Genomic DNA, 25,465 nt, shown 5'->3' with positions numbered 1-25,465 from the left:
TTAATGTTTAAAAAGTTACCATTTATGGAGCAAGCCTTTATACCAAGCCTGTGTTCAGCTCTCCCTATACACTCTCAATGAGTCAGTACAATCCTCCTGCTCTGTCAGAACTGTCACGATCTCTACCTTCTGGTTAGGAAACCTGAGTCCCAACCTGGCTAGTTGGCTTGCTTGAAATCATACAGTTAGTGGAAGCTCCCATCACATGGCATTTTCTTTTGTGATGAATTACTGTTTTCCACAAATACTTGATGTCCCTCCCTATTGATATCCTTGCTCTCTTAAACTTAGGCCAGAGCATATGACTTGCTTTGGCCAGTGAAATATGAGCAGAAGTAACACGCATGCCGCATCCGGGTAGAAGCTTTTGAGAGCCGGTGCAGGACTCACATACTGCCTCGGCAGTTTTAGAAGCCTGTGGTGAGATGGAGCATTTATCAGCCCAGGTCTCTGACAGCCGACCTTGAGCAGAGACCGCTAGTTGATTCAGATGAGCATCAACTATGAGCAAGGAACTTATTTTGTTGTTTTAAGCTCCTGGGATGTTCCCGGTTGTTTCTTACTGGAGCAAAACCTAGCCCATCTTAACCAATCTCTCCCTCATGTGGGGTCAGAATAGAGAGGCTGGACAGGAGACTCTAGCCATGGGGGCCAAGACCCACTTACCTTAAGCTCTGAGTCCCACTTACTTACACGGACCAAACCCCTCCCACCTGCCACAATGCACCCCTTCTTCTGCACCCTTCCTGGCTTCACAACCCCACCTGACCTGGCACCCACTTCCCAATTTGTGTAACACGCTTCCTGCTCTTTTGCCACTCAGACCACAATGCTGAGATGTGGTTTTCTAAAGAATTGGCTAAGCCCGAGCCATCCGAAGAGATTTTCAGCTACTGTTTTGAGGTCACTGTGGCTAAATGCTGATTTCCATATAAGCTGCCAGTATTCCAAGAAGATGTTAGCGGTGACAAATACACACTTTGTTGGGAAATGCTGCTCCCTGGACACTGCCTGTGAGGAAATCCTTGCGGAATGAACCAGAAGTTATGTTGGAAAACGATGATGCAGAACAGAGGGCACTGGGTTGGAAGTGCTCCTAGAACAACATTTATTGAGCACCTACTATGCTTGGCAATCAGAACTCTGCTGTCCCTGTGTCAGGGGACTCAGATGAGACAGACAAGTATGAGCAGAGGGTGATGGTGATACAGCATGATAAATGAGGCTAGCTGCCTCATCTAGTCATTTATTCGTCTAATGCGTATTTATTGAGTTCTCCTGGTATGGTAGGGACTGGGCATTAAGTGCAAACCAGACAGGGACCATCTTTGCCCTCCCAAAGTTTATAGCCTAACAGCCCGAGAGAAATAGACACAGAATGCTAAGGGAGCATCTAGCAGAGGCAAATAACCTACTCTGGGGTGGGGGTGTGGTTCTAGGATAACTTTATTAAGAATGTGACTCCAGAAGAAAATCCTGGTGCTTGCTTTGGCAGCGCATATACTAAAACAGAAGAGAGTCCTGAAGGATGAGCAGGAAGGAGGCAGCAAAGAAGGGGGAAGGGCATTCCAGGCAGAGGGAACCCTTGAAGCAAAGGCCTGGAAGCATGAATCAGCTTAGCACATTTGCTAAGTGCAAACAGTTTAATATGACTAAAGCAGAGAGTTTAAACTAAAGAGGAACAACAGAGAAGGCAAGAGACCAGGCTGACAGGGGCGACATCTCAAAGGATCTTGGATGTTGGCTTTAGGTGCTTGGACTTAACCTGAAGACAGTAGGAGCCCTTGCAAGAGTTTTGAGCTGGAGTGTTTATTAGTTAGGAAACAAGCTGAGGTATAGGAACAAAGACACTAAAATAACAGTGGCTTAAACAAGATAGACGTTTACTTCTTGCTTATGTAAAAACCCAGATAGGCAAGCCAGAGTGGGCATGGTGGCTCCACAATCGTAAGGGACCCTGGTTCCTTCTGGTTTGTTGCTTTGACATCTTCAACACATGGCTTCCTGCTTGTGGTCCAAGAGGGCAGCTCCGGCTCCCACCATCACTTCTGCATTTCAGGCAGCAGGCAAAAGCACGAAGGATGTGGCAGATTTACCCCTTCCCTGGAAAGGCATAACCCAGGACTTGCCCACATCACTTTCATTCACATTGTACTACCCAGAATTTAGTCACATGGCCACAGCTGGCGGCCAGGCTGCTGGGAAATGTAGTTTCTATTCTAGGCAGACATGTGTTTGGCTGAAAGGCAGAGGCTCTATTACTAAAGGAAGGATGGAGGCTGGGAAACAACCAGCTGTCTTCAACAGGGAGCGACGATCCTTTTTGCCTTTTGGAAAGATCTCTCTGGGAAAGCGAAAAGGAGGAAGGTCTGGACGGCAAGGGACCAGGGCCAAGGAAATAATCCAAATGAGAGCTACCGAGGCGGAGACATCTGCAGTGGAGGAAGTGGACGGGGGCTTAGGAGAGAGTTGGAGGTTGAACGGACCAGGACACAGGGACCAACTGTACTTAGACACACATCTAATTCACTGTACTTAGCACAGGGCTGTGACCAGCATATAGTAAGTGCTTAAGAGAGCATGAATGTACGAGGTGAGAGCAGGAGCCAAGGACAACAAGAGTAATAATAATGGCTCCTGGAACTAACTTGACTGAGGAATATCAACACTTAAAGGTAAATATCAAATAATTTTTTTTTTTTTTTTTTAGAAAAATAACTGCTACCCACTGGTCCTCCAGCTGGTTCCAAAACTTTCAGTCATTTTTAGTTATTAATGCCGTCTCTTGTTTGGGGCATTAACTTGGTCTTTCTAATGCCTCCCTCCTCCTTCCTTGCTTCCTTCCCTCCCTCCTTCCTCTTCCTCCCCTTCCTGCTCCTCTTTCTTCTGTCTCGCTCCTTCCTCCTTTCTGTATCGTTTTTTGCCTATTTTTAAATATTAATGTCGCACCGGACACCAAGTCCCAGCAGACAGGACTTGTGGTGGGAGGGGAGGTGGTGATGGTCTGCCCTCTCCTCCCTGCCCTCTGGTGGGGAGGATTAGAAGGAGAACAGGACCGGCTTCCTTAGGTGTCCCCTGCTGACCCTTGGTGGGCCCCTTCTTCACAGCTTGTAAGGGGGCTGATTTCCTGTCATCACAGCTGCTCGGCTCATTGTCTACAGACACGGAGTGTGGGGCTGGGGGCCGCACAGGCCATACTGAGAAAGGACTCGGTGCCAAAGAGCTCTCTTCCGCTGGTGGCCTCAGGCTCACCGCTTTGCCCCCAGCAGGCCTGCTGCCCCCATCACATCTACCCTCCGTGGCCCCAGTCCCGGGGCCTATGGACATGGGCAGACTCTGTCTTTCTTCTTCTCACCCATTGGCCACCCGGTCACACCCTCGGCCTTCTCTCTCGGGTGCCCTTTGCCCTACTTCAGTTAGCACCGAGGCAGGTCAGAAGTACAGTGGTTCAGTTGACACCCACGGGAATGCGAGGCCAGTCCCCTCCATTGGCACCCCAAACTCGATGAATACGTCTCTGGACTCTGCTCCACTTGTCCCGTGCTGTGTACTAGACCACCCCAAACTTCGTGGCATAAACAACCACGAATTTTACCGCCCTCGCAGATTCTGTGGGCCAGGAATTTGACAGGTGCAGGGGGCATGGCTGGACTCTGCTGGAGGTAGGCAGCCTCTGAGGTGCCTCCCAGGACTCATGCCCTTGTGTGTTCATCTGCTCTCACTCTGTATCAAGGTGGGTCTGTGTGGCCAGTCGTACATGGCAGAAGGGATCATACGTCACTTTCGAGGGTAGGTTATAAAAGATACTGTGGTTTCTGCCTTTCTGTCTTTTGGATCACTCGGGGGGAAGCCAGCTGCCATTTCGTTAGGATACTCATCCATGGAGAGGCCTGTCTGGAGAGGAACAGAGGCCTCCCACCAGTGGCCATGTGACGTGGCCATGGCTCCTCTGGCCCTAGGGAAAGTGTAAGACGACTGCAGCCCTTGGCCGACAGCTAGACTGTGACTAGCGTGAGCCAGAACCACCCAGGTATGCCGCTCTCGGATTCCCGGCTGTCAGAAACTGTGGAAGAGGATTACTGTTTGTTGTTTGAAGCTGTTACACTCTGGGGCCATTTGTTATGCGGCGTTAGGTAGCTGATACACGGCTCCAGGATGTCTGTGCCCTGAGCTGAGAAGACTCAAATGGTGGGGGGCTGGGATCCCCTGGAGGCTGCTTCATTTGCGTGGCTGGAGCTTTACCTGGGATGGCTCAAAGTCTCTGTCGGCCTTGTCACCTGGAGGGTTGGCATGTGGCCTGTCCACGTGGTGTGGCTTCTCACAACATAGTAGCTGGGCCATGAGAAGGAGTGTCTGTAGAGTAAGCTTTCTGAGAGAACTTTGGGCTTTGCCTCCAAGTCAAGCAGGATAATTTCCACTGTATTCTGTTGTCACAGGTGAGTCACCAAGGCTAGTCCAGATTCCAGGGGAAGGGATTTAACTGGTTCTCTTGATGGAGGAGTGATAAGGTCACATTGCAGAAGAACAAGTGGGATGGGAGATATGATGGCCATCCTTGCAAAATACAGTTGGGGCCCTGCCTCAGGGGAGGAACCAGTCCATTGGTGCCCCTCAGGGGAGAGGGATACGTGGCTTTTTACTGGCAACACGCCTTCAGCCCTTGGAAGAGCACTGGTTCTGCTGAAGTGGCACTTCCTATCAAGGCCTGGGAGGAGCCAGTCATCGTCTGAGCTTGGAAGGTAGAGCAGTGCATGCCTTTTCTTCTCAGCTCTGGATTCTGGGGCTCATTTCCCTTTCTGGATAAACAAGGAAGGTCTCAGTGGGCGCCTTCTCCCACCAGGGCCCACCACCCTCTCCCTACCAGCCACAGTGCTAACCAGTTTCCCTCAGTCAGTCCTGTACTCACCTACTAGCCGGGAATTAGGACTTCCTGCTTTTGCAGAGCAGGAAGTAATCTGACCAAGGTCACATAGCCAGAAGTGGTAGAGCAGGGACTCAGCCCCCGACCCCGAAATCCAGGCTCTAGGGCCCTGGGATTCCAGAAAGCCTACCAGGCTTCGGGCATCGGAGCCTTAGCCTTGGTCTCCTTGGGACCCTGCTGAGGGCAAGGCCAGTGTGAGCAGTGTGACGGGGAGGGGCTGGACTCTACCAGAGAGTTTGGGCTAGTTGTCAGTGTGCTGTTGGGTGAAAGGGCAGGAGAAACAAGGAAAGGAATAATCCATTTTTACCTTCTTTTCAGGCCTGTCCCCAGTTAGTGAGTTTTCCAGGGGCCAGAGGGTGACCTCCAGGGTGACAGCCTTGGACTCAATACCCCTCTGCATTTGTAGGACTGAAACCCCCTCTCTGTCCTAGAACCTCTGGTCGGAGAGCCCTCTGAGCTCCTAGGACCCGTGGATGCTGGGTGTCGGAGTGATTTCCGGCCCCAGTGAACATGTCTCTGGCCAGTGTCCAGCCTGCCCGGCCCCTCCTTTCCCTGTGACTCCTACTTCCCATCCTACTGCACCTCCAGATCCCAGAATGGGACAGTTCCCAGCGCCTATTGCCTGCCAGGCACTGAGCTCGTGTTGGGGACCCAGAAATAAGTGAGATACAGCCTCTGCCCTCGAGCAGGTCACAGTCTAGAGGGAGGAGAAACATGAAGTGTTAACTGCCCGGTGTCAGGTCAAGGGCACGTTGAATAAGGGTAGGCATCACAAAGTGAGAGGGGCAAACTCAATGATAAAAAGCAACAACATGGATGAATCTCAGAATCATCATGCAGAACAAAAGAGTCCAGACTGTATGATCCCATCTTCATAAAGCTCCAGGCCAGGTAAAACTACAGATTATAAAGAGATAGAAGCAAGATCAGTAGTCGCTTGGGGGTGGGGGTGGGGTGGCTGGGAAGAGGCAAGAGGTGATGGATATTCTGCAGTGTTCTGAGGATGAGGAATAGTCTGAGGTGGTGAAAATGTTCTAAACCTTGATAGGAGTGTGGGTCACATGAGAATATTTGCGTGCTAAAGCTAAGTGGTTCACCTAAGATCTGTGAGTTTCATCATGTGTAGATTATACCTGTGGTGGGCAGCATTCAAAATAGCCCCCGGGGACCCCTGCCTCCTGGTGTGCATGCCCTAGTGCAAACCCCGTCCCCTAGATGGTATCAGGTTGGTCTTGTGGCCCGTGGAATATGGCAGAAGGGATGGTGAGTCACTGCTGAGATTAGGGTATAAAAGACTTTGCTGTTCCATCTTAGTCTCTCTCTCTCTCTTTCTCGTGGCTTGTTCTGGAAGAGGCCGTGTGCTGACCGTCTCTATGGAGAAGGGCGTGTGGCAGAGGAATTGAAGCCTCCTGCCAAGATTGATGTGCGTGAGCTTACAGTAAAGGGGTCCTTCCGTCCCAGTTAAAGCCTTCAGGTGTCTGCAGCCTTGGCTCGCTGCTTGACCACAAACTCATGAGAGACCCTGAACTAAGCTGCCTCCCAATTCTGCCTCTCAGAAGTTGTGTGGGATAATAAATGCTTATTGCTTTAAACCATGACGTTTTGGGAGTTATTTGTTCTGCTGCTATAAATGATGAATACGATATTTCAATAAACTAAACATGTGAGGAAAACAGCTTCTAAGTGCTCTTGGCCCAGCTGGCTTTCCCAGGGACTTTCAAGCACTTTCTGTGACTCAGACTTCTGGGCTCAGTCTCCGGAACAGGGAGATGAGCGGCCTGGAGCTCTGTCTCGACATCAGGAGTTGGTGTCTCCAACATAGATACACCTTCTACCCACCCACCGCACCAGCCCCGAAACACCTGCACCCAGCGCCCCGCCCCTCCGCCATGGGGAGAAGACCCCAGAAATGCTCCTCCATCCCCCTCCCACACCCCGGCCTCATGCCCAGGTGTACCTGCAGGAATCCACACAGGGCTCTGAAGCTAATCACAGCTACTATTTTTGGAACACTTTTTGTGTGTCAGGTGATATGCAAAGTGCCTGGTGTGCATCTTTTAATTTACTCTTCCCACCATATTAGGTATTTCTAAACTTATTTTACAGCAGAGAAAACTGAAACTTGGCACCCTGAAGCCAGCTGCCCGGGTCCTAGAGCTACTAGGGCGTGGCTGCTTTAGACTTCAATCCAGATTTGTCTAATTCCCCTCGCTGAGAGGCCGGGAAGCAACAAACCCCAGACCTGAATATATTTTTCTTATCTACTCCCTGTGAGAAAAAACCCACGCGCATTCTTCCGTCAGAGAAAAGGCCACAATCTCAACCCAGATTCCCCAGGGCAATGATATAAAGAGACGGGGGCGATGGTGATATCCCAGTGCCAAGAATCTCAGAGATCACGGGAGTCACAGAGGAAGGAGCTGAGATCCAGGGAGGGAAGTGACTTTTCCAAGGACTCCAGCCCTGTGCTCTCTGTACGGCACTGTCCTGTCTCTGCCAGACAGAGGGGAATGGTCACCGTGTGGGAGAAGCATAATAGGGGTAAAAGAGGGCTTTGGGGAAGGGGAATGAGAGAGAAAGGGAAGCCCAAGGTAACAATGGCAAAATTGAGGTCTGCTAACTTTATCTTGGGTCAACCCCGCAATGGCTAGGGGCTCTGTGGACCAGCATCACAGATGGTCCCATTGAGAGCCCCGGAAGCCCCAGAGGACGTCACAGCACAGCTCTGAGAATGTGCCTGGCTTGTGGCAGGACCTGCTGAAAAGCACTGTGTTACTCATTTGCTCGGACATTAGATTGCCCTATTCATTCATTCATTCATTTATTCATTCATTCAATAAGTATTGACCATCCGCTGTCTGCTAAGTACTGTTTTAGGAGCATGGGATATTTTAGTGAACACAAGATCCTTGTCCTTATGAAGTTCACAATACATAGACAATATATAAATTCCAACGTATCTTAGAAAGTGAAAGGTGTTGTAAAAGAAGAAAAAGTAAAGAGGGAGTACGACCTGAGAGTGAAGTCAAAACAGGGCATATGGAGGGGGTGGGTTGACATCTCTACAAGGTGGATTGCGTCGGCCTCCCTGAGGAAGTTGCTTTTGATCAAAGACTTGAAGGAGGTGAGGTGTGCCATATCCAAGTGAGCCCCATGGACATCTGGACAAAGCACATTCCTGGCAAAATACACACTGATATGCTAGGGGTAAGGGGAAATTAGGTCTGCAACTTACTCCCACACAATTCAGAAAAAAATAAATTATATGGACACGTAGATACAGATGCACAATACGCATGTGTATAGACACATATATGAACGTGCATGTGCCCAGAGAAAAAGAATGATACAGATTGTGTTAAAATGTTAATATTTGGGGAGTCTGGGTGAAGGGTATGTACTATTTTTAGAATTTTTCTGTATGAATTTTCAAAATAAACTATTGTTTAAAAGGATTTATATTCTTTTGGGGGGGATTTCATTTTATTTATTTGGGTGGCTCTGGACCCAGACCCGGCCAATCAGAGACAGAGCCGAGGAGACAGTCCGGGGGTCCAGGGCTGGTGGGGGGGTAAGAGCCCGCCTGAGGCGGAAACCAGTGCCGAGGAAGGCAGAGCCGAGACCTGATGCGAAGTCTGCATCTGAACTTTTACCCTCCAGTGACTTCGGTACGTGAGGCAAAAAGAAATTCCCTTTCTGCTTGAGCCAGATTTTTTCTTAGTCGCAACAAAAAACGTGTTGACTGCTTGCAAGTGTCAGGGACAGCCTCTCTGAGGAAAGGACATTTACGCGGGGACCTGGACGATGAGCAGCCGTGGGGCAGGTGAAGAGGTGGGGAAAATGTTCCAGGCAGACAGAACAGTGAACGGGAAGGCCCCAGGAAAGGAAAGGGCAAAGCAGGTTGGAGGAGCTATGGGACAGTGGGCATGGTGGTGGCAGGGAGAGTGAGGAGCTGGGCAGAGAGGAGGCTGGAGTTGGGTCCCTCACGGAGGGCCTCACAGGCGTTGTCAAGGGTCCAGGACTTGATCCCATTAGCAACCAGGATAGTCTGGCAGTGTTTGAAAGAGGGACCGACTTAATTTGCATTTTGACATCATGTGCATTTTAATAACACTCTGGGGGCTGTGTGGGGACTAGATTGACAGGAGGGAAGAGTAGTACAGGGGATTACTTGGAAAATTATTGCAGACCTCCAGGCTAGAGATGATGAGCATGACTCAGAGTCAGGGCAGTGGGCAGGACAGAGACTAGATGGCTTTGGGGGCAGCTCGTCTCCCAAGATGGCCCCAATGAACCAGCCTCATCCCACATTGAATCTGGGTCAGCTCGGTGACCCACTTTAGCCAACAGAATGCAGAGGAAGTGACACTGTGCCTTTCAAGGGCAGGAGGCCTGGTGTCCATGTCATTAAGGACGCTGCTATGTGGCCTCTGTGAAGGAGCCTGCCTAAAGGACCCAGAGTCTCTCCCAGACTCCAGGTGTGACTAGAAGCCTCTGGCTCCCTCTAGAGTGGATTCCATTGACCCTGGCTCTGACTTACCACCTGAGCACAGTCTCTGTGTCTCTGATTGGTGCGCTTGCTGGAGGCCTAAGGTTGTGGGGATGTTTAGTCAGCAGCGGGGGAGGGGAGCAAGAGTGCCCGGAGGTACAGACATGGCTGCCTGGCTCCACTCTTCCCGGGGGTGAGTGAGCAGTTTTCCAGAGGAGAGCATGACGACTATAGTAATTTAGAAAGAGGCCCAGCTTGGGTCAGGCTTGCATGACTCAGTGCTTAGCACATGGGCCTCGGTCCCAATTTCTTGGGGAATGGGATGGAATTCCACCACCCACCCCCTCACACTGGGCTGACTCTCCCTGAGCATCTGACCCCTGCTGGGTATCCCTCAGCCCAGGTCCCCAGACAAACCTCCCTGTGTGGCTGCTTCTCCCACCTTGCCCCAGCAATGTCCTTCTGATATATTTCTGGATTTTCTCCTCCGGCCTCCTGCACCCCTGGCTCAGGGTAATAATACTAATTGCTACCACTTAGGATGCATTTGTGAATGTATGTGCCAGGCACTAGGCAAAAGCTTTTCCACACTCGTGAATTCCTTACACCAGTTCTCCTAGGAAGTAGGCATTCTTGTGCCCATTTCACAGATGAATAAAGGGGGTATTCACATAGGATAATAAGTTTGCCAAGGTCACACAGCCAGGAGATGGACTGAAGCTTCTCCACCCTTGAAATGTGTTCTCTTGTTATCTGGAGACGGTACAGCCATCCAGCCCGGGTTGGTTTTTGCCCCATCCTACCTCTCGGGATGAGAACCTGATGCCCTTCTTTCAAGAGTACTCAGCTTTGACCTCTTTGCCGGCTCTGCTTCAAGTTCGTTGAAGCAGGGGTTCTCAAAGTGTGGTCCCTGGGCCAGCACCCTCAGCAGGCCCTGAGAACTTGTCAGAAATGCATACTGTCAAGCCCACCCCAGACTTACCGAATCTGAAACTCTTGGGCGAGGCCCAGACATCTGTTCGAACAAGGCCTCCAGGTGATTGTGATGCGCACCCATCTGAGAGCTACTGGCGGAGGCGGGAGAGGCCACAGCCTTTTCCGTCCCCTCCCAGTGGCTTCTGGGACAGCAGCTGGAGAAAGGGAGAATTTTCAGCCAAGTAGTTTTTATTTGGTTGTTATTGTTTTCCTATCACATTTGTCAGAAATGACTCAGGTCCGGCTTGAGAGAGGGTGTGTCACACGCTATTACTATTTTTTCACATTTGTGTTCAGCCTAAAAGACAGTGAAAATAAACGTAAAGAGATCCAAACTACCAAATTCAGCCTCTCAACACCTTGTCTGTCTAGGGAAGGGGTGTGACGATAATCCCATCTTCAGTCAACACGCTCGAGCGTCTGTGTCAGGGGACACAGACACCTCACTAATAACTAGAATTCTGGGTTCCCAGGGTTGGGGTCCAAGGTCTGCTCCCACATGACCCAGGGCTACACCGTTCCAATCTCCTCACTGTACAGCCTTGAATTGGAGTCAGGCTCTGCCATCTGCCAGCTGTGTGGTCTTGGGAAAATCACGTGGCCTCTCTGGGCCTCAGATTCCTCCATCCCTGAAATGAGAGTAATAATTCTCACCTTGCAGGCTTGTGGTGAGGATGGAGGAAATGTATGTAGCCTAGTGGTGCCACACACACACGCTGTGTGACCTTGAGGAGTTTAGCGTCTCCTGCATGTGGCCTCCCCTCTACCACCAAGAGCACACACCGTGTAGGGTGGCTGTGAGGTTAGGGGTTACATCCATCTTACAACAAGGCCTCGTGATGGCAAGTACTCTGGCAATGTCAGCTATTATTGTCATTAAGCGCATAATACCATGCCCGGGGCCTAGAAGATGCTCAATCCATGGTGGCTACTGGTATTATTCATTGCCCTCCTCAACCTGAAGACAGCCCTGACCTTACTTCCAGCTTCTGCTTGCTTCGGAGTCTCCATCACTCCAATGCTTCCTGGGAGTTTGCAGTTCATGCCCTTTCTGCCAGTTCATCTTGTGTCTGACTCTCAGTTCCAGCCTCTCTTGGGTCTCCTGTTGTTTGCTCTTGGCCTGGTCTTTGCCTTCTTTGTTCTGGCTTCCTGCCCCGTTCCTGGGGCCAATTTCATAGGCATCAAATTTGCCGGACCAGAGCTGTTAAGTCCCAGCTCTGTTACTCACTAGCCGTGTGACCTTAGATAAAGGATTTAACCCCAATTTTCTCATCTGTAACATGGGACTAATAGGGGCACCTGGGTGGCTCAGTCAGTTAAGCGTCTGCCTTCGGCTCAGGTCATGATCTCAGCGTCCTGGGATCCAGTCCACTGGGCTCCCTGCTCAGCGGGGAGCCTGCTTCTCCCTCTCCTTCTGCCTCTCCCCTTACCCTTCCTCCCTGCCCGTGTTCTCTCTCTTGCTCTGCTCTCTCTCTCTTAAATAAATAAAATATTTTCTTAAAAAATATTTTATTTATTTATTTTTTCGGGAGAGAGAGAGAGAGAGAGGGAGAAAGAGAGAACGAGAAAGTGAACATGAGGGGAGGGGCAGAGGGAGAAGCAGACTCCCCGCTGAGCAAGGAGCCCCATGCGGGACTCAGTGCCAGGATCCTGGGATCGTGACCCAAGCCAAAGGCAGACGCTCAACCAACTGAGCCACCCAGGCGCCCCGCTTTGTGAGTTTTGACCTTTTATTTTCCTCAGCCAAGCCTAAACTGAACCGATGTCCAATCTTGTGAAGCACAGGGAAGCCTGAATGAAATGATGAACCAGAAAGTATTTTGTAAACTCTCCAGTTCTCTACACATGTAAGGCATTTATATTTTTGCGGTGGTTGTGACTGTAATTATGATTGGTTTAGGAAGAATGGGTTGAAGTTGCCTGACACGATCCTGGCCAGAGATGAGAGGCTCTTTGTTCTGCTTCAGCAGCGTGTTTCTGAGGGCTGTACACGGGTAATGGTGGCACAGGAGACTGGCAGAAGAAGAGTCACTGGCCTCTGGTCTGGATGCCAGCAGGATGGTGACTTTTGCTGAGCTGGGGCCCAAACGCTCAGGCACCGGTTGGCAGGTAAGCATAAAGGCTGAATTGGGACAGATGGGTTTAAATCCGGGCTCCCCCTTTACTTGCTATGTAACCCTGGGCAGGTTACCGAACTTCTCTGAGTTTCAGATTCGTCATCTATAAAATGGGAACAATTATAGCCCCTATGACATGGGGTTGTCATGGAGATTCAGTGACATCACATACCCAGGAGGGAAAAAGATAAATCTGTATCCAGTCCAGGGTTACAGATTTTTCTGCTCTGACTACTAACCCTTAACAAAGCCTGAATGTACAGAGGAGATTCAGGCTTGTTCCTTCTTACCTTTTTTGATTGATTCAGTAAGAGTACTGAATGGGCCCCACTATGCATTTAACTATGTACCAGGTGATGAAAAAAGCTAGTGAGGTGGACTTAGACCCATGGCACCCAAATACAGCTAGCTCAAAGAATAATTTTAAAAAATAGAGCCAGTTTTTTTGAGTGCCCCCACTCTTCTCTTACTGTCATCTTTTTCTTGAGGGCTCCCTTTGAGGTTTCTGCCATAGCAATGTCTGTCTACCCCCTCCTAATCAGTAGATGTTTAGTCTCAGGAAGACCTCAGTCATAATTCATATTATGGTGCAAATGACTACAAATCTCGCAAAGCATGGACCTGCCAGGACCTGCAAATGACCCATCCTGTAAAGCAGACTGCCCCTGAAAGGGTGCTCCAATGCATAGAAAGCAAGAAGTTTCCAGGCAGAAGGGCCTAGAGAATTCATTCAGTCTGAACCATCTCAGTTCACAGCGGGGAAACAAAGCCAGGCAGAGGAAACCTTGGTCGAAGCAGGATGACCCAACCAAGGACACCCAGCGGTCATGTGGCCAGGCTGAGTGGGGAGCAGAAAATGGCTCTTCCATACTATCATGGTCTACACCATATATACGCTGAGCACCTTCCGATTAGGTTGTGCACAATGCCCTAGGGAGATACTGAGGCATGACAAGAAGTGCCTCTGGCTTCCAAGAAGCCTACAGCCCGACAGAGAACATAAACACATATGTTAGACTAAAGAGCTCTTTGGCCCCATGGATTTGAAATGCTGCCCCCATTACCTATCAAATTCTCCAATATGCATGAGACTATTCTAGATTCTGTTCTGTTTTACTACTGTCTCTTCCTGCACAGCACCATGATGTTTTAAAGACCATAGCTTTATAACATATTTTGATATGTGGTCGAAGAAATCCTCTTTCTTTCTTTCTTTCTTTCTTTCTTTCTTTCTTTCTTTCTTTCTTTCTTTCTTTCTTTCTTTCTTTCTCTTTCTTCTCTTCTTTCTTTCTTTCTTTCTTTCTTTCTTTCTTTCTTTCTTTCTTTCTTTCTTTCTATGTACGATCACTGTTTCAGATGAACTTTTGGATTAGCTTTTGAGTAACACAGATATTGAATCTTCTTCAGCCAGGCACTGGGCACTCTGAGGAGTCAGGCACTCAGTTCCTGCCCTTGAGAACTCACAAAATAGCTGGGAAGTGTAACCAAACAAGAAGTGTAAAGCAACAACAGGAATCTCATGCTCTGGGTAACAAGAGCCAAATGAGTGAGGAGTCCACACAGATATAACCGCTGTGAGTTCCATTGTCCCTCCAGGCTAGGAAAGTCATGGGACGCTCAACAGGGAAGGTGACATTATACTGTACTTTGATAGGTGAGCAGGAGGAGTTTGTTAGGTGTAGAAGAGAAAAAATGCTTTGAGTTGAGGAAGTCAGAGAATGCACCTTGGAGGAGACATTTTATTTGCAGGTGAGTAGGAGTTTGCCCCATTCAAAAGGTGGGGTGAAGGGAAAGATTGCCCTGAGCTGGGAAAGTCACATCTCTGAAGACATTTTAGCTGGGTTTTGAGTTGGAGGAATCAGAGAAGACGCTGGGAGAGGTAACTAAATAAGGATTTTATTAGAAAAGTAACACAAGGAGATGACATTTGACCCGGGCTTTGAGGGATGGAATGAGCAGATCACCAGAGTAGAGGAGAGAGGCACCCGGGAGAGGAGGTAGTCAGAGAAGATATCCCAGAGCAAAAAGGAAACCTCCTGGCTTCCTGCCCGCTCGCTAAGATGCGAGATCCAGGACCTAAGCTTCCCAGCGTGTAGGCGCTCGGGATTCTGAGGCGGCGGCTCTGCAGTTCCCACTTCCCGGTGTGGGGTAGCGGTGGGGTAGCGGTGGAGCCAGCCGGGCCGGGAGGATTGAAGCTTACTCAGGTTTGCCGAGCAGGGTGGCGGAGCTGAATGCTTTATGTCGGAATCGACCAATGGGGTGGCGGCACCCGGTTGCCAGGGCTACGGAGGGGGCCGAGAGGGGCGGGGCCTGGGACCCAGGGGCGGGGCCTGGGCGGGGTTTATATAAGCAGGCGGCAGGCGGCAGGCGGGGCGTGGGGGTCGGTGGCTGCTGGGCGGGCGGGGCGCAGGCCGCGGGGCCCGAGCCGGGGGGAGGGGGCGAGCGGAGGCGCCGAGGATCCAGTTCACTCGCTGGGGAGACCTATGGGCCGAAGCCGTGTAAATGCGTTTTAAGGCGAGTGCGGGGAGTGGCTCGGGGAGCCTCCGGGGGCAGGCGTCCTCGGCTCCAGTGCTGACCTGCCCCTGGCCCCCTTGCCTCCTCTCAGCAGGGGCCTCGGCTCCGCAACTGCCACTCCTCCTTGGGGTGTTGCACAAGTTTCGAGGTCACCGGCGACCCCCCCTAGCAGCGCGCCTGGCTCTGGCCCCCGCGAAGGAGGACGGAGCTTGGTAAGGGGGTGTGGGGGGCGGGTTCTCGGCCCTGCACTCGGGAAGGCTCACCGGGGCAGAACCTCAGCCTTCGGTTCCCGCCCGGGAGCCCACGACCCCTACCCACCATGTGGCCCCATGCACGCTTAGAATCCTAGCACGTCAGGACCTGCTCCCCCCCCCCCCATTTACAAACGGTGAAACTGAGGCTCGGAGAGGGGACAGGGCGTACCCAAGGTCACGGAGCGGGGGCGGACTCGAACCTAAACTCCTGCTCTGGGGCTGAGACTCCTTGGTGGGGCCACTCCCAGCCTCTTTAGTTGGGCGTGGTCAAGACTGAGGGTCCCCTGGAAACTTCCCCATCCGAGCTTCTTGACTTTCCTGCTCCCTCTCGTTCTTTCCCTTTTTGCTAAAACCCGAATTTCATAACTGGAAAGGATTTCCAAAATAATCCATCCATTTTACAGATGGGGAAACTGAAGCTCGGAGAGGCAGTGACATCTTAGGCATGTTATGCCTTGTCCCAGTCAGGATTCCTGGTCGTCCCCACCCTTCCCAGGGGACCTAAACTCCCTAGGCTTGTGCAGGCGGTGGGGTGTGTCAGGACTGGGCGCCCCGCCTTGGGGAGGTCAGAGGGGCATCAGAGGGCAGCCCCCCAGCGGGCCCCCTCACTTTACACACCCCCTTTCCCCCCGCAGTGTGTTGCATACTTTCTAAGGCGGCCCGGGCGGCGGCTCCATCCAGCCCATCGGCTCCTCCTCCTCGGCATGGCTGGCTACTTGAGCGAAACAGACTTTGTGATGGTGGAGGAGGGCTTCAGCACCCGAGACCTGTTGGAGGAGCTCACTCTGGGGGCCTCACAGGCCACCGCGGTGAGGGACTGGGAGTGGGGGTGGGTCTCTTGTTCCCCGTGCAGGCCCAGCTGCCTTTTCTGGAAGGACTCCTCTGGCCCTCATCTTCCTTCATATTTGGCGTTCAGTCCTTGCTTTTGGCCAGAGATGGGCTCATTTGACCCCCATTTCCTTGTTTTTGCCCCAAACTTTGTCCTCCCTGCCTGCCTTGCCCTGATGAACAGCACCACCACCATCTACCCAGTCCTCTAGGTCAGAAACCTGGGAGTCCAGCTTCCCCCTGTCATCAGGACGCCACCAAGCTCCTTACACCACCCGCCGGGGTGCTGTGCCCGGCCCTGGCTTTGTAGTTCAGACCTCAACTCTCTAGGGGCCCACTAACCTCCTCCCTGCCTCATCCCACCTGCTCTGACTCCATCACAGCCAGCCTCAAGCTCAGAATTGTCTGGCGGTCCCCCGCCGCCTGCAGGGTCAAGCCGGAGCTCTGCCTTCACAGCCGCTCCCTCTGCCTGGAATGCCCCTCTGCCGGCCTGTCTGGCCCTACCTATTTCTGTCCTTCCTCATTACTCATCAGTGTCACTTTGTCCTAATCTCCCGGGCCGATTTTGTATTTCCTATTCTCTGTGGCCTCCGCTGCCTTGTGGGGGAACTCCCACGGAGCATTTATTGAACGGGACTGTCATTGCTCAAAGCAATCCTGTCTTCAAGACCCAAGCCCCTTCAGGGCTGGAGCCCTGTCTGGTCAGCTCTGTCCCTTAGCATCATGTCAGACACCAAGTGGGCTTCAGTAAAAAAAAGTGTAGCATAAAAGGGAAACAGTTCCAGTGAGGGTTGAAGTAATGCTGTCTCACCCAGAGCCTCGTACATGTTTTGCCCTCAGCAAATCTGTGATGACCGGTTGCTCCCGGGCATTGGTCGCAGTGGCGGTGGGACTCGCGCAAGGCTTCAGCCAGCGCCTACATGTGGAAGGCCGTGGGCTGCAGGCCATAGCTTTGGCCTGCAAAGAATCTAACTTTTTCAGGAGAAGATGAATGTATATAAAGTTCCAATACTTTGAAAGCATGTGCAAAATGCAGTGAGAGCATTAAAGGCAGAGTTAACTGCCTTATTGTTTTGGGGGAGGTGAAACTTGAAGATAGACTGGGCATTTGCCAGAGCTGAGCGGGGGCAAGGGGATTCTGTGCGAAGGGCATGGTGGCAGCAAGAGCTTGGAGGTGGGGAAACGCAGCAGTGTGGGGCTGGAGCTGGAGCTGCTGTGAGGGGAGGAGGGGCGGGAGCCAGATCATAGAACCCCGAATGCAGGCCTTCTGTGCAGGGAATGGAGAGCCAGGTGGCTTGGCAGCCAGAGCCGGGCCTGGGGCAGGTTCGCCAGGAGGACGGTGGATGGCATGCTCCAGGAGGGAGCTGAGCGGGGGTCTCACATTCACTCTTCTTGCGCAGGGTGATGTTGCTGCCTTCTTCGTGGCCGACCTGGGTGCTGTGGTGAGGAAGCACTTCTGCTTCCTGAAGTGCCTGCCTCGAGTCCGGCCCTTTTACACGGTCAAGTGCAACAGCAGCCCAGGTGTGCTGAAGGTCCTGGCCGAGCTGGGGCTGGGCTTCAGCTGTGCCAACAAGGTGAGCCCCTGCCCCCAGCCGACACACTGACTGTCTCTGCCTGCTAAGCACGCACGAGGCTGGGGTGCTGCCAGTGGGCCCTGGGGAAGCAGGGGTGACCTGCCATTGGCCCCTGCCCCCTGGGACAGGCCACCCACTTGGGAGGGGGGTTGAAGGGATGAGGGAGGGAGAAACAAGCATGGAAGTTCTAAACGGGAAGCCGGGAAGCCGAAAGCCGTGTGTGTCTCTGGGCAGGTGGGTCACCTTTTTAATGGAGATTTTCAAGCTTCTTGGCATAGAGCTATACATGGTATTCTTCTAATTAAAACAAGACAAAACAAAACAAAAACACCTTCTTATCATTGTTTTTTTTCTTTTATAGTCTTAGTAATGTGTGACAGTACATTTTCTCAACTAATCCTTTGAGAATTCTGTTGTGTTGCCAATTTTTCTGCCTTTGTAATGAGATTAATGCAGTTGACTTAATTCCCCTCCTGCTCTCTCTAGATTTACTTTGCTTATTTACTGTCGTTCTCTAGTCGTTGAACTCCAGTGTGAGGGTCAGTGTGTAACTAGGGCTGACAATACAGTGTTGAGTAAGACAGGCTCTGCTGTCTTGGAGTTGAATGCTTCACTCATCTATTTTCTTCCTGTTCTTAGTTGATGAAAGCGTTCAAGCTTACAAAGTTTCCTCAGAGTCCTGCTTTGGACATATTTATTCATTCAGCAAAACTTTTCTGAGCACCTACCAGGGGGCACGTTCTATTCCAGGTGGGGATTTAGCAAGTGAACAAACCAAACCAAGTCAAACAAAAAAGGCTCTTCTTTCAGGGAACTTGCTTTCTAAAAACCAAATAAGTTAAACAATGAAAATCTATATTATTTTAGATGGTCAATGGTAGGGAGAAAGTTAAAGTGGGGAAGGGAAGTAGGAAATGTTAGGGAGATTGTACTTTTTTTTTCATCTTTTTTATTGTTATGTTAATCACCATACATTACATCATAAGTTTTTGATGTAGTAGGAGGATTGTACTTTTATGTAGTTTGGCCAGGGAAGGCTTCGCTGAAATTTGAAGACAGACCCGAAGGAAGCAAAGGATCAAGCCAGGTGGATAACTAGGGGAAGAGCTTCCAGGCAGAGGGCACAGCAAGTGCAAAGGCCCTGAGGTGAGAACAAACCTGGTGGGCGTTGCTTTGTGATATTGTCATTACTGTTATTTTTTTAATGGTTAGTAATGATTGTTTTGAGGGGAACTCTTTTCAAATCCTGGTCAACAGTATGGTTGGGTGTTGTGAGGAGGATTCTAGAAAGGGACCCTGGAGGAGAAAGGAGGAGAGCTAGCCTGGGCAGGATGACAGGGGTGGAGGGATTCTGGGTAGGAAAGAGGTGTGCACCATGGTGGGATGGTGAGAACAAGCAGGTTAACCTTTTTCAAAGACGACGTTAACGCTCTTAGTGATAGGTGAGTCTCTCCCCATTGTCACCGCAAAACCCCCTTGCATTAGCTCTTGCTTTGCACACCTAGCTTCATGTGTGTCTCACATCAAGCCCGTGAGGTGCGTAGGGAGAGAGATCACCATTTTACAGTCGAGGAGACTGGGGGCCAACCGCACAGCTTGCTGGTAGCAGAGCCTGGACGTCCCCCTGCGGGCATGCCAGGGCTCGGCCCTGGGAGAGGAGGGAGGGGCTCCTTTTCCAGCCTTCTTGGTCTAGGGGTGAAGAACAGGACCCAAACCCCCTGACTAGTCCTGTGTGTCTGGAAACCCAGAGGTGGGCCCCTGTGCTTGGCCGTCTGGCCTCAGGGCTGGCCTCCAAAGAGCAGAGTTAGAGGGTGTTAAGGGCTTAGAACTTGAAGTCCGCAGGGATGTTAAAAGCACGTACTGTTGCTGAGTGCTTCTGTCCTGCCAGGCACTTTGCCAAGTGTTTTCTGTATATGATCTCATTTTATTCTCGCAACAACCCTGTGAGGTAATTATTACTACCCTGATTCTGACAACAGCCCAGTGAGGAAGCATTTAACAGACTGGCAAGGGGGCGCAGGGGGAGAGCGACTCGCTGGGAAGTGGCCACGTGAGTAGGGCCAGCGGCAGTGGGGTCTACAGCATCTTTCCCTAGCGGAGGGCAGGGCAGAGCTGGGCTCCAGCTGGTGACGTTTGCCTTGCTGACCCCCAGGGACGAGAGAGGCCACGCCCCCTCCCTGCAGGTGGGAGGAGCCGGCTTACTGAGAGGTGGATCCGGGATGCTTCTCTTGAAAGGCCGACGCTGCCCTCTTCTGGTTGGCCATCACTAGTGGGTACGCTTAACATTGGCCGACATTGACCTAGGGCCGGGTGTGAGCGGGGCTGTAGTTATGCCGTGGACAGGTCAAGGGCACAAGCCACACCTTGCATGGGGCTCTGGTCCACCCACCCACCTTCCCAGGGACTTTATGTCACCTCCCCTGCCTCCATCCTGCCTTCTAGAACTTGCTGTCTCTATCAGCATCCTCCCATCCCCTAGCCCAGTCCCGTGCTGCCTCTTTGAGGCCAGAGTTGTCTACACTCGCCTGTGTGCACCTGGCTCTTTCCCTTAGCCCCGGCATCTGAGCCATGCGTCCCCATTTCCACTGTCACTACTCCAAGGAATCTCTTACTAACATCCCCAGCGATCTCCAAGGTTCAGTAAGTACTTGATTTTAAACATGCATTTTGAATTATTCAAAGAATGCATTGATTCATTCACACATACATGTAGGCCATCAGCTTTCTGTCTCCAGAGATAATCACCATTATGAGTTTGAGTTTGGTGGGTATATGGTGTTTAAAAACTAGGTACAACTATGATCCATAGAAAATGTATTAAATGTAAGAGATGTTTATGTGGTGGGTACTGTGTTGCAATAGCTTTAAACTCGGCAGGTGTTGAAGATCTGTCCGTCATGTCCATGCATTTAGACCTTGTCAGGGACATTCCTTGGTCCTCTTATTTTCCGGACTCTCAGTAACATTCAACACAGCAACTGTTTTTGTAGTAAGAACATTTAATGTGAGGGGCGCCTGGGTGGCTCAGTCGGTTAAGCGTCTGCCTTCGGCTCAGGTCATGATCCCAGGGTCCTGGGATCGAGCCCCACGTTGGGCTCCCTGCTCAGCGGGAGCCTGCTTCTCCCTCTGCCTCTGCCTCTGCCCCTCCCCCTGCTTGTGCATTGCACATGCACCCTCTCTCTCTCAAACAAATAAAATCTTAAAAAAGAAAAAGGAACACTTACCTTGAGATCTACCCTCTTACCACATTTTTGTGTGTACAGCACAGTCTTGTTGACTATAAACACGGTTCGGCAGATCTCTAGGACTTCCTTCATCTTGCAGGACAGGAACTTTATACCCACTGAAGAGCAACTCCCCATTTGTGACAGATTCTTTTTAAAGACACTCAACAATAACCTATGCTGCTAGTTTTAAAGACTTCAGACGTCAATCAGCTGAATGGGAGTGCTGCTCTGTACCTGGCCTCCCACCCCCTGCTCCTGGGACAGTCGACACCCTCCCTCTGTGCAGACACGAGTTGCAAGACAAGGTTTGCCATGACAAGAATATATATATATATATATAATTTATTTTTTTAATTAACATATAATGTATTATTTTTTTCAGAGGTACAGGTCTGTGATTCATCAGTCTTACACAATTCACAGCGCTCACCATAGCACACACCCTCCCCAGTGTCCATCACCCAGCCACCCCATCCCTCCCACCCCCCACCACTCCAGCAACCCTCAGTTTGTTTCCTGAGATTAAGAGCCTCTTATGGTTTGTCTCCCTCTCTGGTTTTGTCTTGTTTCATTTTTCCCTCCCTTCCCCTGTGATCCCCTGTCTTGTTTCTCAAATTCCTCATATCAGTGAGATCATAGGGGTCTCTTTCTCTGATTGACTTATTTCACTTAGCATAATACCCTCTAGTTCCATCCACGTCGTTGCAAATGGCAAGATTTCATTCTTTTTGATGGCTGCTTAATATCCATTGTATATATATACCACATCTTCTTTATCCATTCATCTGTTGATGGACATCTAGGCTCTTTCCACAGTTTGGCTATTGTGGACATTGCTGCTATAAACATCGGGGTGCAGGTGCCCCTTCGGATCCCTACATTTGTATCTTTGGGGTAAATACCCAGTAGTGCAATTGCTGGGTCGGTCGTAGAGTAGCTCTATTTTCAACTTTCTGGGGAACCTCCCTACTGTTTTCCAGAGTGGCTGCAGCAGCCTGCATTCCCACCAACAGTGTAGGAGGGTTCCCCTTTCTCCGCATCCTCACCAACATCTGTCATTTCCTGACTTGTTAATTTTAGCCATTCTGACGGGTGTGAAGTGGCCTCATTGTGGTTTTGACTTGTATTTGCCTGATGCCGAGGGATGTTGAGCACTTTTCCATGTGTCTGTTGGCCATTTGAATGTCTTCTTTGAAGAAATGTCTGTTCATGTCTTCTGCCCATTTCCTGACTGGGTTATTTGTTCTTTGGGTGTTGAGTTTGATAAGTTCTTTATATAGAGTTTGGATACTAGCCCTTTATCTGATATGTCATTTGCAAATATCTTCTCCCATTCTGTCGGTTGTGCCGCGACAAGAATATATAATGTATGTGCTGTTGCCCCTCTTCTGGTCATGTCCTTCTTCCTCCCCTCTCTGTAGGTCCTGGGTGCCTGACTTCCCTCTCTCTCAATGGGAGAGCTCCTCTGGATTCTGTCTCAGGCTCCCTTTCTCTTGCAAACTCTCCCTCCTCTTAGGGAATTTCATCTCCTCCCACCACTGTAAATACCATCAGTATTCCGCCACCTCCCACGTTTTGATCACCAGCCCAGACCTTATATCTCCAGCAGCTGCCGGGATCCCACAAGACGCCTGGAACCCGGTGTGTTCCAACGCGTTCACCATCTTCCCCTTGGAGAAGGGCTGCTTGGCCTGCTGGGCATGGAGTCAGACAGCCCCACCAGCCAGCCACCACCAGGCTTGCTGGCCCTGCCCCCAGATCACCTCTCCCCCATCTGTTCCCTCACCCCGGACGATTGTGACCAGTCCCCCCAGAATCTTCTCGGCCCTTCCTGAGTCCGTGTTCACATGGTAGCCAGAGCGATGTGCGTTTAAACCCTGCAGTTAAAGTGCAAATCTGACTGTGCCATTTCCCTCCTTGAAACCCTTCCAATGGATTCCCTTGACTCGCAGGATGAAATATAAATCCACATCAGCCATCTTGGTCTCCCTGTTGGCTCTGCCCACCTCCCTGCAGCCTTATCTTCCCCCATGGTGCTCCCTCTGCCCAGGCCACTCCCGTGTTCCCTGTTCCTTGATCAGGCTGAGCACATTTCTTCCTCAGCCCCTCAGCACAGACCGCTTCCTGCTATCAGAACCATTCTTTCCTTCCCTCTGGGCCTGGACGAGGCCTCCTGCGGAGCTCAGCTTAACTTTCTGACCCTCAGAAAGGCTGTCCTTGGCTCCTCACATCCCGGTCCCCCATCCGGCTCTCTGGTATCCTGTGCTTTTTCCTCAGGGCTCTGCGTTTGTAACTCCTTCATTATTTATCGCTCATTTGTTCTTACCTATTTTTCCCACTGCCTGAAAGTTCCACAGGGTCAGAAATTTGTCTACTTTACTCACCACTTGTTTTCTTTAGCACCAGGACAGAGCCTGGCATCTCAGTGGATGCTCAAGAAACACCTGTCAGCTCAGCTTCGAGGTTGAAGTCTCCATCACAGTACTGTGGTTAAGAGCTCGTGTGCTGAAGTCTGACAGTCCTGGGTTAGAATCCCAGCTGGGCCACTTAGTCACACAGCAGCTGTGTGACTTTGGACAAGTCACTTCACCTCTGAGCCTCTGCTTCCTGCCTCATAAAATTATCATGAGAATTAAATAAAGAGGTACATAAAATATTTAATGCTGTGGCTGGCATATGGAAGTCCTTCAGTGAATAACACTAGTTACTGTATAAGTGTTTCTAATCAGAGCTAAATCACAAGCCCCAAATTGCTACCGTGGCTTCCTCCTCTTACCTCATTTGGTGAAGCGGGGAGCAAAAGCGCATTTGCACATCCACTCAGACTCAGGGACTTTGGAAGCCAGCTGTGAGGGCAGCGATTCCAGCTTCATCCCACTCTGCTGCTTACTGGCTGTGTCTCTGCAGGCAGGTGGACTTCTCTGAACTCAGTGTGGTCCTGTGTAAAGTATGGCCAATGCATACCTCACAGGACAGTTCAGGCATCACGTGAGATAATGCACGTAAGTACCCCGTGCTGAGAAGTTGCTACATTAAAATTAGAGCCTTATTAGAAACTCAGGATGGCTAAAGATGGCCCTGTGTCTCTCACGGTGTTTCAGAACTGGCTGCCTCTTGACTTCCTGCCCTCCATCTTCGTCAGACTTGAGTTTGCAAGCTGGGTCTGTCTCTTCCCCACTGCGTCGCCTCGCTGAGTACCAGTTTCCTTCTCTCTAGAGCGGAGCTCGTACCCCTCTGGCAGGGTTACTGTAAGGAGTAGATAAAGTAGTGAATCCAAAGCAAGGGTTCACAGACGATGGATGGTCACCAGATCCAGGCCACTGCCTGATTCTGTCAAGTTCTTTTTTTTTTTTTTTTTTACTTGAGAGAGAGAGAGTGAGAGAGAGCATGAGAGGAGAGAGGGTCAGAGCAAGAAGCAGACTCCCCGCTGAGCAGGGAGCCCAATGCGGGACTCGATCCCAGGACCCTGGGATCATGACCTGAGCCGAAGGCAGTTGCTTCACCAACTGAGCCACCCAGGCGCCCTGATTCTGTCAAGTTCTATCGGATCACAGCCACGCTCGTTCACTCATGCACCCTGTCTGGCTGCCTTAGTGTTGAATAGGTGTCACAGAACCTATATGGCCGGGGTGTCTGGGGGGTGGCTCAGTCCGTTGTGTCTGGCTCTTGGTTTTGGCTCAGGTCATGATCTCACGGTTGTGAGATCAAGCTCCACACTGGGCTTTCTGCCTGGCATGAAGTCTGCTTTGGATTCTCTCTTCCTGTCCCTCCCCCTCTGCCCCTCTGCCTCCCCCTCTGCCCCTCTGCCCCTCTGCCTCTCTCCCTGCTTGTGGCTTGCACATAAGCTCAGAGGTGCTCTCTCTCTCCCTCTCTCTAAAAATAAATAAATAAAATCTTAAAAAAAAATAAAAGAACCTATATAGCCCACCAAGCCTAAATAAACTATTTGCCCTTTATAGAAGAAGTTTACAGACATCTCATTCAGTGCCTGCTTGTGGTAGGTGCTCAGGGACAATGGTTGCTCTCATCATCATCCTCGTCTGTACCATTAATGCAGCAATCGGGTGGGACGGTGTTCTGTAAAAGGGAGGAAGAGAAGGCCTTCCCGGAGGGACGGGAGGGGCTGGCCAGAGTCACCCAGCACAGCGCCACACGCACAGCAGGCCTTGGGATGTGGGATGACCTGTGTCAAAAAGACTCTTGGTCTGGTGAACTTTCCAGTACATCAAGGAATACTTTTTTTTTTTTAAGATTTTATTTATTTATTTGAGAAAGAGAGAGTGAGCGTGCACAGGTGGGGGGAGGGGCAGACAGAGAGGGAGGAGCAGACTCCCCCCTGCTGTGCAGGGACCCTGAGATCATGACTTGAGCCGAAGGCAGATTCTTAACCAACTGAGCCACCCAGGTGTCCCCATCAGGGAATAGTCTTTATTTATTTTTTAAAGATTTATTTATTTATTTGACAGAGAGAGACACAGTGAGAGAGGGAACACAAGCAGGGGGAGTCGGGGAGGGAGAAGCAGGCTTCCCGTGGAGCGGGGAGCCCGACGCGGGGCTCCATTCCAG

The 25,465-nt window shown here is 50.8% G+C and overlaps 1 protein-coding gene across 8 annotated transcripts in view; it reads left to right on the top strand.

Annotated features, from left to right (window-relative positions):
* Window positions 1-14,908: 14,908 nt before the first annotated feature.
* Window positions 14,909-25,465, top strand: part of AZIN2 (antizyme inhibitor 2) — a 44,090-nt gene continuing 33,533 nt past the window's right edge. For 6 of the 8 annotated variants that reach the window (XR_015767995.1, XM_088022512.1, XM_028113772.2 and 3 more), the window contains exons 1-3: window positions 14,997-15,228; window positions 15,906-16,079; window positions 17,499-17,672. Coding sequence is in view for 7 of the 8 variants with exons in the window: in XM_088022512.1 (XP_087878638.1) it covers window positions 15,975-16,079; window positions 17,499-17,672 (279 nt within the window). In the remaining variant the exon portion in view is untranslated. Of the gene's footprint in view, window positions 15,229-15,905; window positions 16,080-17,498; window positions 17,673-25,465 lie in introns of all 8 variants that reach the window. The other 2 variants (XM_028113775.2, XM_028113776.2) reach the window with 2 other exon arrangements.

Source organism: Eumetopias jubatus, unplaced genomic scaffold (genome assembly GCF_037043125.1).
Source record: "Eumetopias jubatus isolate StellerSeaLion01/CBP00866 unplaced genomic scaffold, mEumJub1_p1.0 scaffold_4, whole genome shotgun sequence".
Classification (NCBI taxonomy): domain Eukaryota; kingdom Metazoa; phylum Chordata; class Mammalia; order Carnivora; family Otariidae; genus Eumetopias; species Eumetopias jubatus.
Note: the sequence above shows the minus strand (reverse complement) of the source record. Positions and strands in the feature narration are given on the sequence as shown.